Below are 13,227 nucleotides of genomic sequence, written 5' to 3'. Positions count from 1 at the left end.
ATTTGATTGATTAATTGATAGATTCAATGTGGTGTTTTGCTTACTTGCATGAGTGTATTTAGTTAGTGCAGTACAAATTGGTGGAGAGCAAGCATAGATAGATTTTGAAAAATATGTAGTTTTGAGCCTGTAGAATCTTGAGATAATCTTGAGTTTCTACCCCATTGCTAATTGGCTTCTCTTTTGGGTTTTCAAACTATGGCTGTAGTCTGTCAAAATGAGGGATGTGGAAAATGTGCCTGTAATGAAATGACTGAATAGAAGCAGACATAGAGTGATGTTTACTCACAGTGTCTGTGAGATAAAAGCATTAAGACCATTACCCTTTGAGCCAAGGGACTCCTGGAGTGGCACTGTATTGTATTTCGCCCGCTTTTATAAGGCTTTACAAATTACAGCTCTGGGAATATAAACAACAAGCTTATACAAGGAGTCTTTGTGCTTGCATGTGTCCCTGTCTTTTAAGGGGCAGTATTTTATTATCCTGTTATGCTCAGGTCATCATCAGGTTACACTTCAGGCCAAGCACAAATTAATAACATTGACCCTTAAGGAGAATTTAAGATGCTGAATACAGCATCCAAACCCATCAGTGGTATTTGTCTAAATTAGTCATGTTTTTTTGTTTCAGCTTTTCCTGTTTTTTTTTTTTCCTCCTGTCCTCCTGCTTCTCTTGTCATGAACTCTTCTGCAGAAATCTGAATTTTCTCCAAGTACAGTGTGTATAATGGTTGTTTTGTTCCTTTGGCAGTCTACTGAGAGAATGCTTTAATAATTCACCTTTTATTCATATCGGATTTGCAGCGATTGTTAGTCTTTGAAATGGTTACATGTATGTGTTTATGTTGCAGCTTCAGCACAAGTGTCATGTTTTATTGAAGACAAGTTGCTTGTTTGTTCCTATAAGCACAGACCTGATGAAATTGGTGCTTGCTTCACTTCACAGTCACATCCGTGTGTAAAATTGTTTTCATGGTGTAGAAGTCTCAGCTACCTCAGATGGGATTTAATATTTAATAGTTGTGAATTTAATGTCTTCTTTAGTAAAGTGTGTGCATGCATAGTGTTTCTGTCCTTTAAACAACAAAAGTGTAATGATCCTAATACCGAGCCCTGAGGCACTTCTTATTTCTTTGTTTTTGTTTATCTGAATGAAGCCACAAATTCCTGCAGTCATGAGAAGTTTTTTTTGCTGATCACAAGAACTTTTGCTTGACCCTTCTAACACATTTCCAAGCCAGTGAAGATTCTCTTGGATTGTAAAGGCATGCCTATTCGAGAGGAAAATGTGTACAGCAGAGACAAGAGTTGCTCACTGTGAGGGAGAGCTTTTAGATCAGTGTTCCTCCCTTGGGAGTCACTGACAATAGCACTATAACAGTGATTTTTTTTTATTATGAACAGAGTTTATACTCACAATTTATCTGTTTTCAGTAACAGGAACTAGAGAGAAGACAGAAGAGAAACTTCCTGTGTCTTGCTGTGAGCTTTCGTTCTCAGGCTTTTAGTGTGCAATGTGTATTATTTGTTAAAAATACAAAAAGAAGGTCCAAACCAGCAAATTGTTTACAATGCAAACAGGAGGTCTGCATTTGTTAAACTATGAATTACTGAGCAACCCAGGGTTCAGACATTCCTCTTAAACTGAGTCTTGTTTTTTTATTTTAATGGAGGCCACATGGATGCTGCAGTTTTGAATCAGACATTTGCGTTCCAGAATTTGGTTTTCATTATGTTTTTATTAAAAGCATCCCTGTTAACCATTCTAACTCATTCCTATTATTACTCTACACTAATTGCTAATGTTTTGCACCCGAATAGAAATAAAAAATAAAAAAAGATTTATGGTACCCTAGTGAACTTGCATGTTATTATAGACTGAATATTATATACTAATGTAACTACTAAATATTATATCACATACTAAAAATATTGAATTGTGTTTTGGGGGATGCACTGCAAATAATAAACAATTTTTGTATTTGATAAGATGTTGGATAAATTGAGGGACCGCTGGATGAACACAGGTCTGTGGGACAAGCTTGAGGAGCGAAAGACTGTCATCACTGAGCCACGTGGTGGTGGCAAGGGTGATTTTGATGAGCTGCTGCAAACCTACTATGAGGCCATCAGAGGAACAGTAGCCAACAGTGAAAACAGAGGTTGGTGTTGATTTACTCCAAATGCCTAGTTTAAATGTGTTGTCTGTCTGTTGATTATGATTTTTTTTCCCAGATGGAGCATTACTTGTAGCTGTTTGCAGAGGGAAAGTGAGCGAGGGATTAGACTTTACCGATGACAATGCCAGAGCAGTGGTTACTATTGGTATCCCATTCCCCAATATCAAAGATTTGCAGGTAATGGTCTGGGGAAAAAAAGCATATCAGGATTAAAACTGCATGTATTTGACATGTTTGTGAAGTTTCTACGTTTTTTCAGGTCATCTTAGTATCATCTGGCTCTCATCGATGATCTTTTTGTTTTTCTTAATTAGTGTTTTGTCTTGTTTCCAGGCTAAATATCTAAGAATTCACAAGCAAAATTATCTTCCAATGGGGTAAGAAAAAATAATTGTTTCAGTTTGAAATCTTGTTTCTTTTTACTTTCCCAAACAGAAACAAGATTATTTTCTTACCCCATTGGCAGATAAATTACTCACATCATTTTGTTTTTTTCCCAGAAAACAAGAAAAAATATCTTATGTCATTTTACTTATCTAGTAAAATCATCTTGATTTAAGATATTTAAATACTAAGTAAGAAAACCACAGTTCTAGACAACTGGATGCAGTTTTTGTTAGTCAATATTTGACCCATGCCAAGTTGCTTAATCAGCTGTGAACCGATGGTAAAATTCCCCTTAGAGAGTATCTTTGCAAGGCCACTGTAGTCTTTTTTTATAAACTGATTAAAACTTTTTCACTTTTCTTTGTCCTAAGTTCAACCCTGAAGTATCATTTGTGACTGCATATGTGTTTATATCTTGAAAAAGTTACATTGTTGGCAGTTATGTGAACTGTTCCCCCTTTGCTGTGATCCGTAAATTAATTCGGTAGTGATTGTGCTGTGGTTTGCCTGTCCTTAGCAGATAGACCTGACCTTTAAGCTTCCCCCTCTTTCTACCTTGCTGTCAGAGTATGTTGAAGCTTTCCTAACTGGGTCTGTCACCGTGGGGATATATACAGATGATTGACACTTCTGAGCCCTTCACCTTAGCGGAAGCTGTTGGCGTGGTTGTACCCTTACCTTTGGGGAAGGCCTTTGATTTTTTTTTTTCACTTCTGCTCCAGTGAAGGTCGATTGAGTTTGCCATTTTGGATGAGTTTTGGAGGGTTCTGAGGTAGGTTTTAATCATCTGGCTTGTTGCGGACAAGCGATGAGTTGATGTGCCAGAGGGGGTGAGGAGCAAGGAAGCGGGGGTTTCTAGTGCACCTGGCCAACCGTAATGCTTCTCCTTGTCTCAAATGCCACATGAAGTGGTTGACAGCACTCAAACGTGTTTGTTTACTGCCCTCGATTTCCCCTCAATACCTCTACCATTGACACTGATAATGCTTTGTCTCATTTTCCTATAGTGAAGGAGTTTTAGACTACTCTTTAAAACTTGTTTCTTGAGCTAAGGCTATTTATTAAATACTTTTTTTTTTTTCTTTTTTCGATTGGGAGAGAAGTCTATCCACATAATTTCATTGTTCAACATATCTTTTTCAGGGTTCCCATGGTGATGATTTCAAATAATTCAAATGTCTATTGTGAATATACACTTACGTTGTTTTTTTTTTGTTTTTTTGTTTTTTTTCTAAAAGATGTCTCTTATGCTTAAGGCTGCATTTATGTCTTCAAATATACAGTAAAAAAATAGTAATATTGTGAAATATTATTAGAATTTAAAATAACTCTTTTCTGTTTTAATATATTTTAAAATGTGATTTATTCCTGTGATGGGAAAGCTGAATTTTCAGAAGCCATTGTTCCTCAATAGAACCTTCAGAAATAATTTTAATATGCTGATTTGCCGCTCAAGAAATATGTATTTTAATACATCCTTGCTAGATAAAATAATAATTTCTTTTAAAAAACAATTTGAACAGTAGTGGCAAAATGACAAATGGCAAATTCAAAAATTTGATCTGTAATCACAAATGGCTGGAAAGGTCATGGAAATCCGTTCACTAAAAAGTGGAAACTATTTCAACACGCATTTTTATACGTCCATCTTATTCTATCCTTACGTTTACATAAACTGACAGCCTGCATGCAACCTTTTTGAGCTTTGATACAAGATGTTGCCTCTCCTTTGGATGAGTGCATTGGGGGTGGAGATGACGCCTGGGGGTGGAGATGATGCCTGGGGGTGGAGATGACCCCTGGGGATATCAAGGATATGACCCTATTAATGCAAAGTAAAGAGAGGACACTGATACTATTTACTGTCAGAGTGCAATGGTTACTCTTTCCAAAGCAAATTAATGCTTGCATCGACACTCACAGGGCCATTAAACAAGCCACTCAGAACATCCTAGCAACAAAGCACAAAAAACGCTTCATTCATGGCAGGCTGATGCAATTTTCTTCAGATAATGTAAAAATCTAGATTTTGTTTCATTTTATTTCTTGAACTTTCAGGACTGTACACACATACTTAAATTCATTGTGACTTGTGACTTTACTTTCTACTCTCCAGTCAGAGTAGAGGTCCTGTTGAGTGGATGCCTGCACAGTCTTCCCAGATAGACAGAAAAGCTATTAAAGTGCCTCTAAAATGAGAGTATTGCTTTTATTGGTGCGTTATTGAGAGCAAGATCAAAGGTGAACTTTAAACAGTCTAAGGCATTGTAAGCTGATGGTGCACACATAAAAATAGCCTCTGGTGAACATAAAAACTGGAGGGAACATGTTTTGTTTCACTAAGAAAAATAATCTCAGATTTAAAAGGCAGTAAAAGGGCTATTCCAGCTGATGCTGTGTCTCGATGCCTAATGAACAGCTTGTGTAAGACGATGGAAAGTGTGTTAAATTGTAAAGGTTTGTGTGGAATGTTGTATCTTGGTTCTCTTTGATTTTCCTTTTAATTGAGGGGCCGAGAACTCTTAGTGTGACCTAACACAGACAGACAGCGGGCTACAAGATCTCAGTGATGGGCACAATGGCAGCAGTGTTCCGCTCTGCTGCAATGCATGCCTCTTGGTCAAATGTCTGTTTTTAAGGATGAACAGGTAAAGAGGTTGAAGCTGATGTGAGAGTGGGCTATCTCCTGACATTTTACATAATCCCTTCCAGCTTGCGGTTTCTTGCACATTGAGGAGATTTGGCTAGCAGCGAGAATTGGCTTTTTCACATATGCAAGCTGTCATGTCGGATTGAGTGTTGACATGGTACTAGGAGGTGAAGGCCTTGATAGTGAAATAGACTCTGATTGGATTTAGATGACAGTTCGCCTTGGGGTAACGGCCTTTAGTTGACAACAGGATCTCTGTCCAGATGCTTTTAACCCTTCCAGTGGGTTAGAGATTGAGATTGTGCATCAAATGGTGGATTCACTCATGCTTAAGTGTTTGCTCTTCTATTCAGCCCCATGTGTATATCAACGTGTCCAATGTGTTTCTAAATATTCCTGATTAAGGTGTGTGACAACATCGCAGGTGATGCAGAGCTGATGTGTACAAGAGACAGGTCTTACCTGTGACGGTCATGCCCTTGTTCAGGTTTTGGCATCTGAAACACAGTACCTGTCATAAATAGTTAAAGACTTTTGCCGTCCTGTCCCATCAGACAGGATTTGAACTTTTCACTTGTCAATTCAAAAAGGTTAGCATTAAAACCGTGAGGGCAGTGGGTGAAAATTGATGGATGCCTCCCTGGCATTTTTATGGCAAAGCAGATGCCTATTGTCTGGTGGGGTCTTTCTTCCGCCTCTTTGCAATGGATCAGCGGGTGTGGGCAGGCAAGTATGAAAGCACTTCAGGCGCAGGGTGTCATCTTCAGGGGAGTCTTGCCTCTGCAGATCACCCCCTCACCAGTCCTACCTCCTGCCAGTGTTAATCTAATTAGTTCTGTATGGGTGACCCAGCTGCCTGACTCCCAGGTGTGGCCTGTTGGGCCTTCTGATATGTGAAGTTGATGAAGAAAAATGTATACTGTCTACTAAGTTTAGAACTGAATCATTGTTTGTACATGACAAAAATTCTGCCATAATGTACTGTCATTTTAAACCTGTATGATTTTCTTTCTTCGGTGAAACACAAAGGCGAAGTTAAGCAGAATGTATTGGCTCTTGAATTGCTCCTTGAGGAGAGTAAACCAGCAACCTTCCAGTTACAAAACCTGAAAATGTACCACTACTCAGCACTTAGCTAATGATATACTGTTTGTTTATTTTGTTCAGCATGGAATCTGTTCATCATTCGGGAGTTCCACAGGGTTTCCGTGTTCCTGGAAAACCCTGCATATATAAAATCATATTTTCCATAATTTCATATTGGCCTCTAAATGAATAAAATAAGAAGAAAAAAGGCATAGAAAAGTCATGGAAATTTGTATGTATAGACAACTGTTCAAAGATTTGGGGTCAGCAAGATTTTATAATGTTTTTTAATGAAGTCTTTCTCACTAAGGCTGCATTTATTTAATAAAAATGCAGGGGAAGTAATATTGTGAAATATTACAGTTTAAAATGATTGTTTTCTATTTTTATATATATTTTAAAATGCACTTTATTCTTGTTGGCAAAGCTGAATTTTCAGCCGCCATTTCTCCAGTCTTTAGTGTCAATTGATCCTTCAGAAATTGTTCTAATATGCTGATTTGGTGATCATGAAACAGTTTTTTTTATTATCAATGTTGAAAACAGTTTTGTAGCATTATAAATGTCTTTACTGTCACTTTTGATCAATTTATTATGCCCTTGCGGAAAAAAGTATTAATACCTTTAAAAAAATCTTACTGCCCCCAAAATTTTGAATAGTGTCATGTATCATTCTGCTTTTGTTCATGCAGTAATTACAAACATCATAAAAATTAATTTTCCAAAATGTGTGGGTGTGGGAACCCTGGTTCTAAAATGGACTTCTATCTTGTACCCTGACATCACCTAAAATTCTGTTTTTAGAGGCTACTTTAGTTTGAGTCATTGTTTTTTTTTTTTTTTTTTATTGCATTGCATTGCATTGCATTGCATTGCATTGCAGGTTGAACTGAAGATGAAATATAATGACAAACATGCCAAGTCACGAGGACTTCTGCCTGGTGGCCGCTGGTACGAGATTCAAGCATATCGGGCACTAAACCAGGCACTTGGAAGGTAAAAGCCACATGAATTTGATATTTATGCAATTAGTCTGACATGATTCAAATCAGATCAGTTTGGTGTAACGATATGTTTGCTGACCTCAGGTGTATACGACATCGAAATGACTGGGGGGCACTTATACTGGTAGATGACCGGTTCAACACGAACCCAAACAAATACATCACAGGTAGTGCAGAATCTCTAAAAATTATTTTATCATTGTATCATCCACATGTAGTTCCATTTCTGCATCACTAGATGGAGATAATGACCTACTGCAGGGGCTTTGATATGTTAGACTGTGGGCTGCGGCCAGATAATGTGTACATAAGGTCTTGCTCTTTTACATGTAACAGTGATGGGTTGAAAACATTCATTACTTGAAAATCTACACGGATTGACAGCGCTGTGGTAATGTGTTATGAAAATAGTGGTCAAGTAGAGTGGTTAAATGTTTGTCAAACGCTGCTGTCCTCTTCTCTCAGGCCTGTCAAAGTGGGTGCGTCAGCTAGTGAGGCACCATGACACCTTCACTGGCGCCATGCAGTCCCTGGAGTCCTTTTCTCAAGGCCAGCAGGGGGCAGTAGAGACCTTCGAAGAGACACAATCTCAGGCTGTCTCTCAATACCCAAGCCCCTCCAATGTTACCTCTCCCCCTCCTGAGATAATCACCCCCCACAAGCCATTTGACCCTCAGCCTGCACCGCCAAACCTACACACCGAGGTGTGGGCAGCCAACTCTGAGAGCAGGTCTTCTGAATCAGGTATATGACTTGGATGGAAACGTAACGATAATGCCTTAATAGTTTTTTGTTTAACATTCTCATTAGTGCTCTAAAGGAAGTCACTGTATTTGGTGATGATGAATAACTGCCAATAGTGTCCTGCTTCACTCCATTAAAGACCCAACATTTCCATGAAGTTCTTTTATTTCTGTCTTTTATAATGAGGCCTTTTTGAATGATTTACTTCTTGCTCTTCATGTTGTTTAAAGGAGTAGTTCACCCAAAAAAATGAAAAGCCATTTACTTACTAGGGATTTAACTGTTCTCTGTAATTCTAAAATATTAAAATTATTATGATTATTTGATTATTCTCAAAAATCAAAGATTGAGTTCTCTTTTAAGTCTTGCGTTTGAACGGACAAATTCATATAAAAATTATGTCAACATGCCCATCTTGGTGAGTATCCTAGTAGGTTAGTCTTAAGTGAACTTAAACACTTGAGAAAGAACACACGTGTTCAGTGTCAGTGTACTGATCTGTGCATTATGTCTTAAAGTGACAGCAGCATAATATTCCTGCTGCCTGTATGTGTTTTTAATGTTAATCAAACAACAAAAGACAAGGAAATCACTCATTGCTCTTGACCAAATGATTGATTTTATAACTTAATGATTAATAATGATTCATCTTTATTTAATTTATACAGTGAGGATTATATGCAATGTTGTTTTACATTTGATTAGCTACTTTATTAAAATTCTGTATCTGAAAACTACTGTTAAATACCTTGAAAAACCTGAAAAGCACTGCTTATTTTATTTGTATCTTTGCTCTATTGTATTTATTTGTGCTTTTGCTTGTAGTTTGATTATTTGTTCTTATTTTCTTTATTTTTATTTGACAGTAGTCCTTTTTTCCCTGACATACTGAACCGTACTGAAACTGTAACCCTAAAACCGCGATAAACCGAATCGTGAATAATTTTATCCATTGCACTCCTAATATTGTAAACGAAAATGACCTTTTTCCTTTTGTGGAACCAAAATGGAGGAACGAGATTGTATGGATCCTGAAGATTTTGAAAACAGCACAAGTCATTTTTGTTTATTTTGACAGCACAAATCCCCAATTCACTATATACACTGCCGTTCAAAAGTTTGAGGTCTGTACATTTTTGTTGTTGTTTTTATTAACAATTTTTATTAATGGTAATAAAATATATTCAGTTTTTATTAATATCAATACTTTTATTCAGTAAGGATGCATTAAATTGAACACAAGTTAAAATCAAGACATTTATATTATTACAAAATTTCTATTTGGAATATATGCTGATCTTTTGAACTTTATATTCTTGAAAGATTCCTGAAGAAAAGTATTATGGTTTCCACAAAAATGCCGCAAAACCAAATGTTTTCAGCGTTGATAATAATAAGAAATTTTTCTTGCACACCACATTAGAATGATTTCTGGTGGATTATGTGACACTGAAGAATGGCTGATGAAATTCAGTTTTGTCATCACATGAATATATTACATTTTGTCATTTTAAATTTACACTTTATTATAAATATTATAAAATAAATGCAACTCTGGTGAAGACTTTCAAAAATATTAAAAATTCAAACCTTACTGACCCAAAACTTTTGAAAGGTAGTGAATGCAAACGAGTAGCCAGTGCATTCTTCAGCATTACTCCTTTAGTTTTCACAGAAAAAATAAATCCTTTCTTAAAGTATAAGAAAAGATTAAGAACAACATGACGGAATGACAAAATTTATTTTTGGGTCAACTATTCCTTTAACATTGGGTACCTTTAGGTAAAACCATCTGGTAAGTAAGCGTGCGTTTTTGTGGTACATGTATACGTGTGTACTGTACATACTCTTCACTCCTCATTGCCCCTGTCAGATTCTGCCCCCTGACTGACTGAACAGAATTGGGATGAGCAGATGTCTGACAGTTGCTTTTAATGAAATCCCTTTGACCTTTGTTTGTGGTAGATTGAGCATTGAGTATTTGTGCACACTTGAGAACAAATCAGGGACTCCACTCATTCAGACACACAAACCATATTGAATACCCAAAAATAAAGCCCACACAATTATCAGAGACCCTATGCTCCACCACTTAATCAAAGCTAGCCCTCAAACAGGTTTTGTCTTTGGTACAATGCTGACTGTAGTGTTTTAACCAAAAATTTCTGCTTTGAGGCATACCCAGTAGTTTTGTATAATTGTCACACTGATGTCTTTGTGTCTTTCTGTTTCAACAGGTGACCAAAAGAATATACAGCATCCTTCTGAACCAATCACATTGCCAAGCAGAGAACGTAATGTCCAAAGAATAGCATGGCCTACAAGCCATCTCTTCACCTCCTCTCCAGTCAGTAGCCAATTTAAGACTTCTATTTTTCAATCCGAGCAGGATGTGAATTCAGTGAATAACAAGCAAGTTCAGCAGGAACTTGTGCTTCCTGTGCTTCCTGTGGCACCAAAGCACCAAATAAATGGTGCTCCTGTCCTAAATGACAGCTCATTTGAACCTCAACATGAGCAGCTCTTTGTGATCCCTAACTCTACCTTGAAGCAGAACACCAGTGGAATGGACCTTGATGACACTGAAGCGGATGAACAAAGTATCTTCTACAGCCCTGAGCTTTTTGAAGGAGATGGGGAGGAGAAAGAAGAGACTATTCAGGTGGAAAAATCACCTGCAGAAGTCAGCCATCCTTCTGCTAACAGCACAGCCAGCATTCTTTTGGAGGATCTGTTTGGTTTAGAGCAGGGAAAGAGGACATTGTCTGAAGACCTTGTGAGCAGCACTGTCCCAGACAACACATTATTACAGAGTTGTACAGAGCAGACCGGTTTAAACTGTAGTACCGACTTTGAGAGTGTGCCTGCCTCACAAAATGGTGCCAGCAGTAGTCGGTCATGTAGACTCTCCAGATCTAGGCAGAAAAGGCCCAGCACATCCGCAGCCTCAGGTAAACTCACCAACTACTTTAAATTTGTGCCCCCAACCAGCAAACCATGCATCACAATTGATGACTGATAATGTTCAACTTTGTGTTTCTTTGTTTAATGAATAAGTCTATTGTGTCTTTTTTTGGTATAATAATGTGCATTTTATCCAACCCCCAAAACAAACATATGGCTGTTTATCTGTCTTTAATATGCTCCCAAATATATGTGTATCTTTTATAAGAATTATTAAAAAGTAGTGACAAGCACATCCTCGACTCTGTGACGTGATGTCGTGACCGAGTTGATTTTAATGAGATGTACTGTGCTATGGCAGCTAAAAACTGGAAGGAGGTGCAAGGAGGGGTTTACATGGCTGATTTCACTCAGATGAGAGGTTCTGCATTTTTACACAGAAATTACAGCCCAGTAAAATTTTATTTGTGTGAACTTTGGATGCAAACGGGGGCAGCTGTGTAGTGCTGGATGTCCGGGGCGCCAAGGGCAGACAAGTCTGTAAACAGGCACAGGAAGCTGCTTCTTTCTGTCTCCTTCTCACTAACAGCTCGAAGAAACGACAACATGTGAATAATTGTTACATAAGCACACAATAGTTAAAAAATGTAATTAAAAATGTTAATATGTTAGTATTAATAGTAATAGTATTGACTTATTAGCAGTAATACTAGAAGAAAAATATAAAAAAGTATTGTTGTTTTTTTCATTCTAATTATTTACATTGTTTATTTTGCTTAAAATGTTAATATTATTAATGTGTGTTCAGGGCTTATATACTTACTAGTTTTGTCTATGTCCTTCTATTTCCACAACCTTAAAGAACAATGAATAAGTTATTGTTGTTAATGTTGTCGTTATTATTACTATTATTAAAAATGTAATTTTGTGTATATATAAATATAAGCATTCAGACCCTTTGTACATTAATGAGGAAAAAAATTAACTTAAATGATTTTAACAAATGGCTGCAATATAACAAAGAGTGAAAAATTTAAGGGGGTCTGAATACTTTCCGTACCGTGTGTGTGTGTGTGTGTGTGTGTGTGTGTGTGTGTGTGTGTGTGTGTGTGTGTGTGTGTGTGTGTGTGTGTGTGTGTGTGTGTGTGTGTGCTTGTATATATATATATAATTCCACAACCTTGCACAAAAAAAAAAAATATTTATTTTAAAATTTAATTGAAAGACTTGAATTTTTGACAGGAACCAAGTGGACAAGCATGAATTCATAATAAAAATCAAAATTAGTATCATAATTCTGGCTGTCTGTTAGGAGAGCAAGAAAAAGGTGTTTTAGTATTTGAATTCGTAAATAGGACTGTATGTGGTTACAGTATTGTTCCACATACATTCACAGCTGGAGAATAATGAATTTAGAGATGGTTTTTGAAAGGTGTTGTTACTGGCTGCAAGATTCCAATACTCTTACTGTGATAAAAATGACAATGAACTGTAGAATATGGGGGGTGCACCTCTGGCAAATTAACCCCCATTATCCTGACAAGATTTGTCTCGTTAGAGGGGCTTAAACGGCAGCACCGTTAATGTGGGGCCATGGAAGATTTTATTAAAGCTCGTCCCTCTTCATCTGCCCTGTGCGGAGGCAGCCAGTTCGTTATTGTAATTGCATGGAGGGCTGAGACTGGCCCATTAGCATCAATCTGAATAAGGATGCTAAAGGCTAAGGCGTGAGAATGTGTAGAGTTCAAGACATAATAATAAGCTGTCTGCAGCCACACAAGACTGCAAAACAGTTGGACCCTGCCCCAGCTAGCCATTTATTAAACTAATAAATGTAATTGAATTAGCCTAATTCAGCCCTTGTCTGTCCACAATCAGTTAAATGTTTATTTTAATCAGAGCAATGCTCTACAAGAAGCTTTTTCCACTGTTTTAAGCATTATTGTATTCAGGCATTATGATTTTCTCAATGCTCATTCTGAAGGTACATGTGCTTGAATTCAGCAGGTCAAAGTTCAGACTTAAGGATCAGGGAGAGGGTTCCAGTGAAGTCCCAAGCTCAAAATCTTCACAAAACTAATTCAAAGCCTCCAACCTCACTCAAACCAGAGCTAAACCAGAAAATGAGAAGCCATATCCTGAATAGAAAAGAGTCAAAACCCACACATAGAGGTAACCAGCAGGAACTAAGAGAAGCTGAGGATTTTGGACAGGATAACTGTAGCAATGTTCAAACAGTAGTCCTCCACAACCAATATAGCCATGCCAGAAC

At 37.3% G+C, this 13,227-nt stretch overlaps 1 protein-coding gene across 3 annotated transcripts in view; it reads left to right on the top strand.

The window, feature by feature from the left end:
* The window catches only part of brip1 (BRCA1 interacting helicase 1), a 34,169-nt gene extending 22,359 nt beyond the window's left edge, over positions 1 to 11,810 (top strand). For all 3 annotated transcript variants that reach the window (XM_067365624.1, XM_067365623.1, XM_067365625.1), the window contains 6 exons: positions 1,991 to 2,162; positions 2,236 to 2,357; positions 7,187 to 7,299; positions 7,392 to 7,474; positions 7,773 to 8,051; positions 10,289 to 11,810. In XM_067365624.1, the coding sequence (XP_067221725.1) occupies positions 1,991 to 2,162; positions 2,236 to 2,357; positions 7,187 to 7,299; positions 7,392 to 7,474; positions 7,773 to 8,051; positions 10,289 to 11,070 (1,551 nt within the window). In that variant the 3' untranslated portion in view covers positions 11,071 to 11,810. The remainder of the gene's footprint in view (positions 1 to 1,990; positions 2,163 to 2,235; positions 2,358 to 7,186; positions 7,300 to 7,391; positions 7,475 to 7,772; positions 8,052 to 10,288) is intronic.
* Positions 11,811 to 13,227: the final 1,417 nt, after the last annotated feature.

Source organism: Chanodichthys erythropterus, chromosome 17 (assembly GCF_024489055.1).
Source record: "Chanodichthys erythropterus isolate Z2021 chromosome 17, ASM2448905v1, whole genome shotgun sequence".
Taxonomy (NCBI): Eukaryota; Metazoa; Chordata; class Actinopteri; order Cypriniformes; family Xenocyprididae; genus Chanodichthys; species Chanodichthys erythropterus.
The sequence above is the reverse complement of the archived record's forward strand: the minus strand, read 5'-3'. Positions and strand labels throughout refer to the sequence as shown.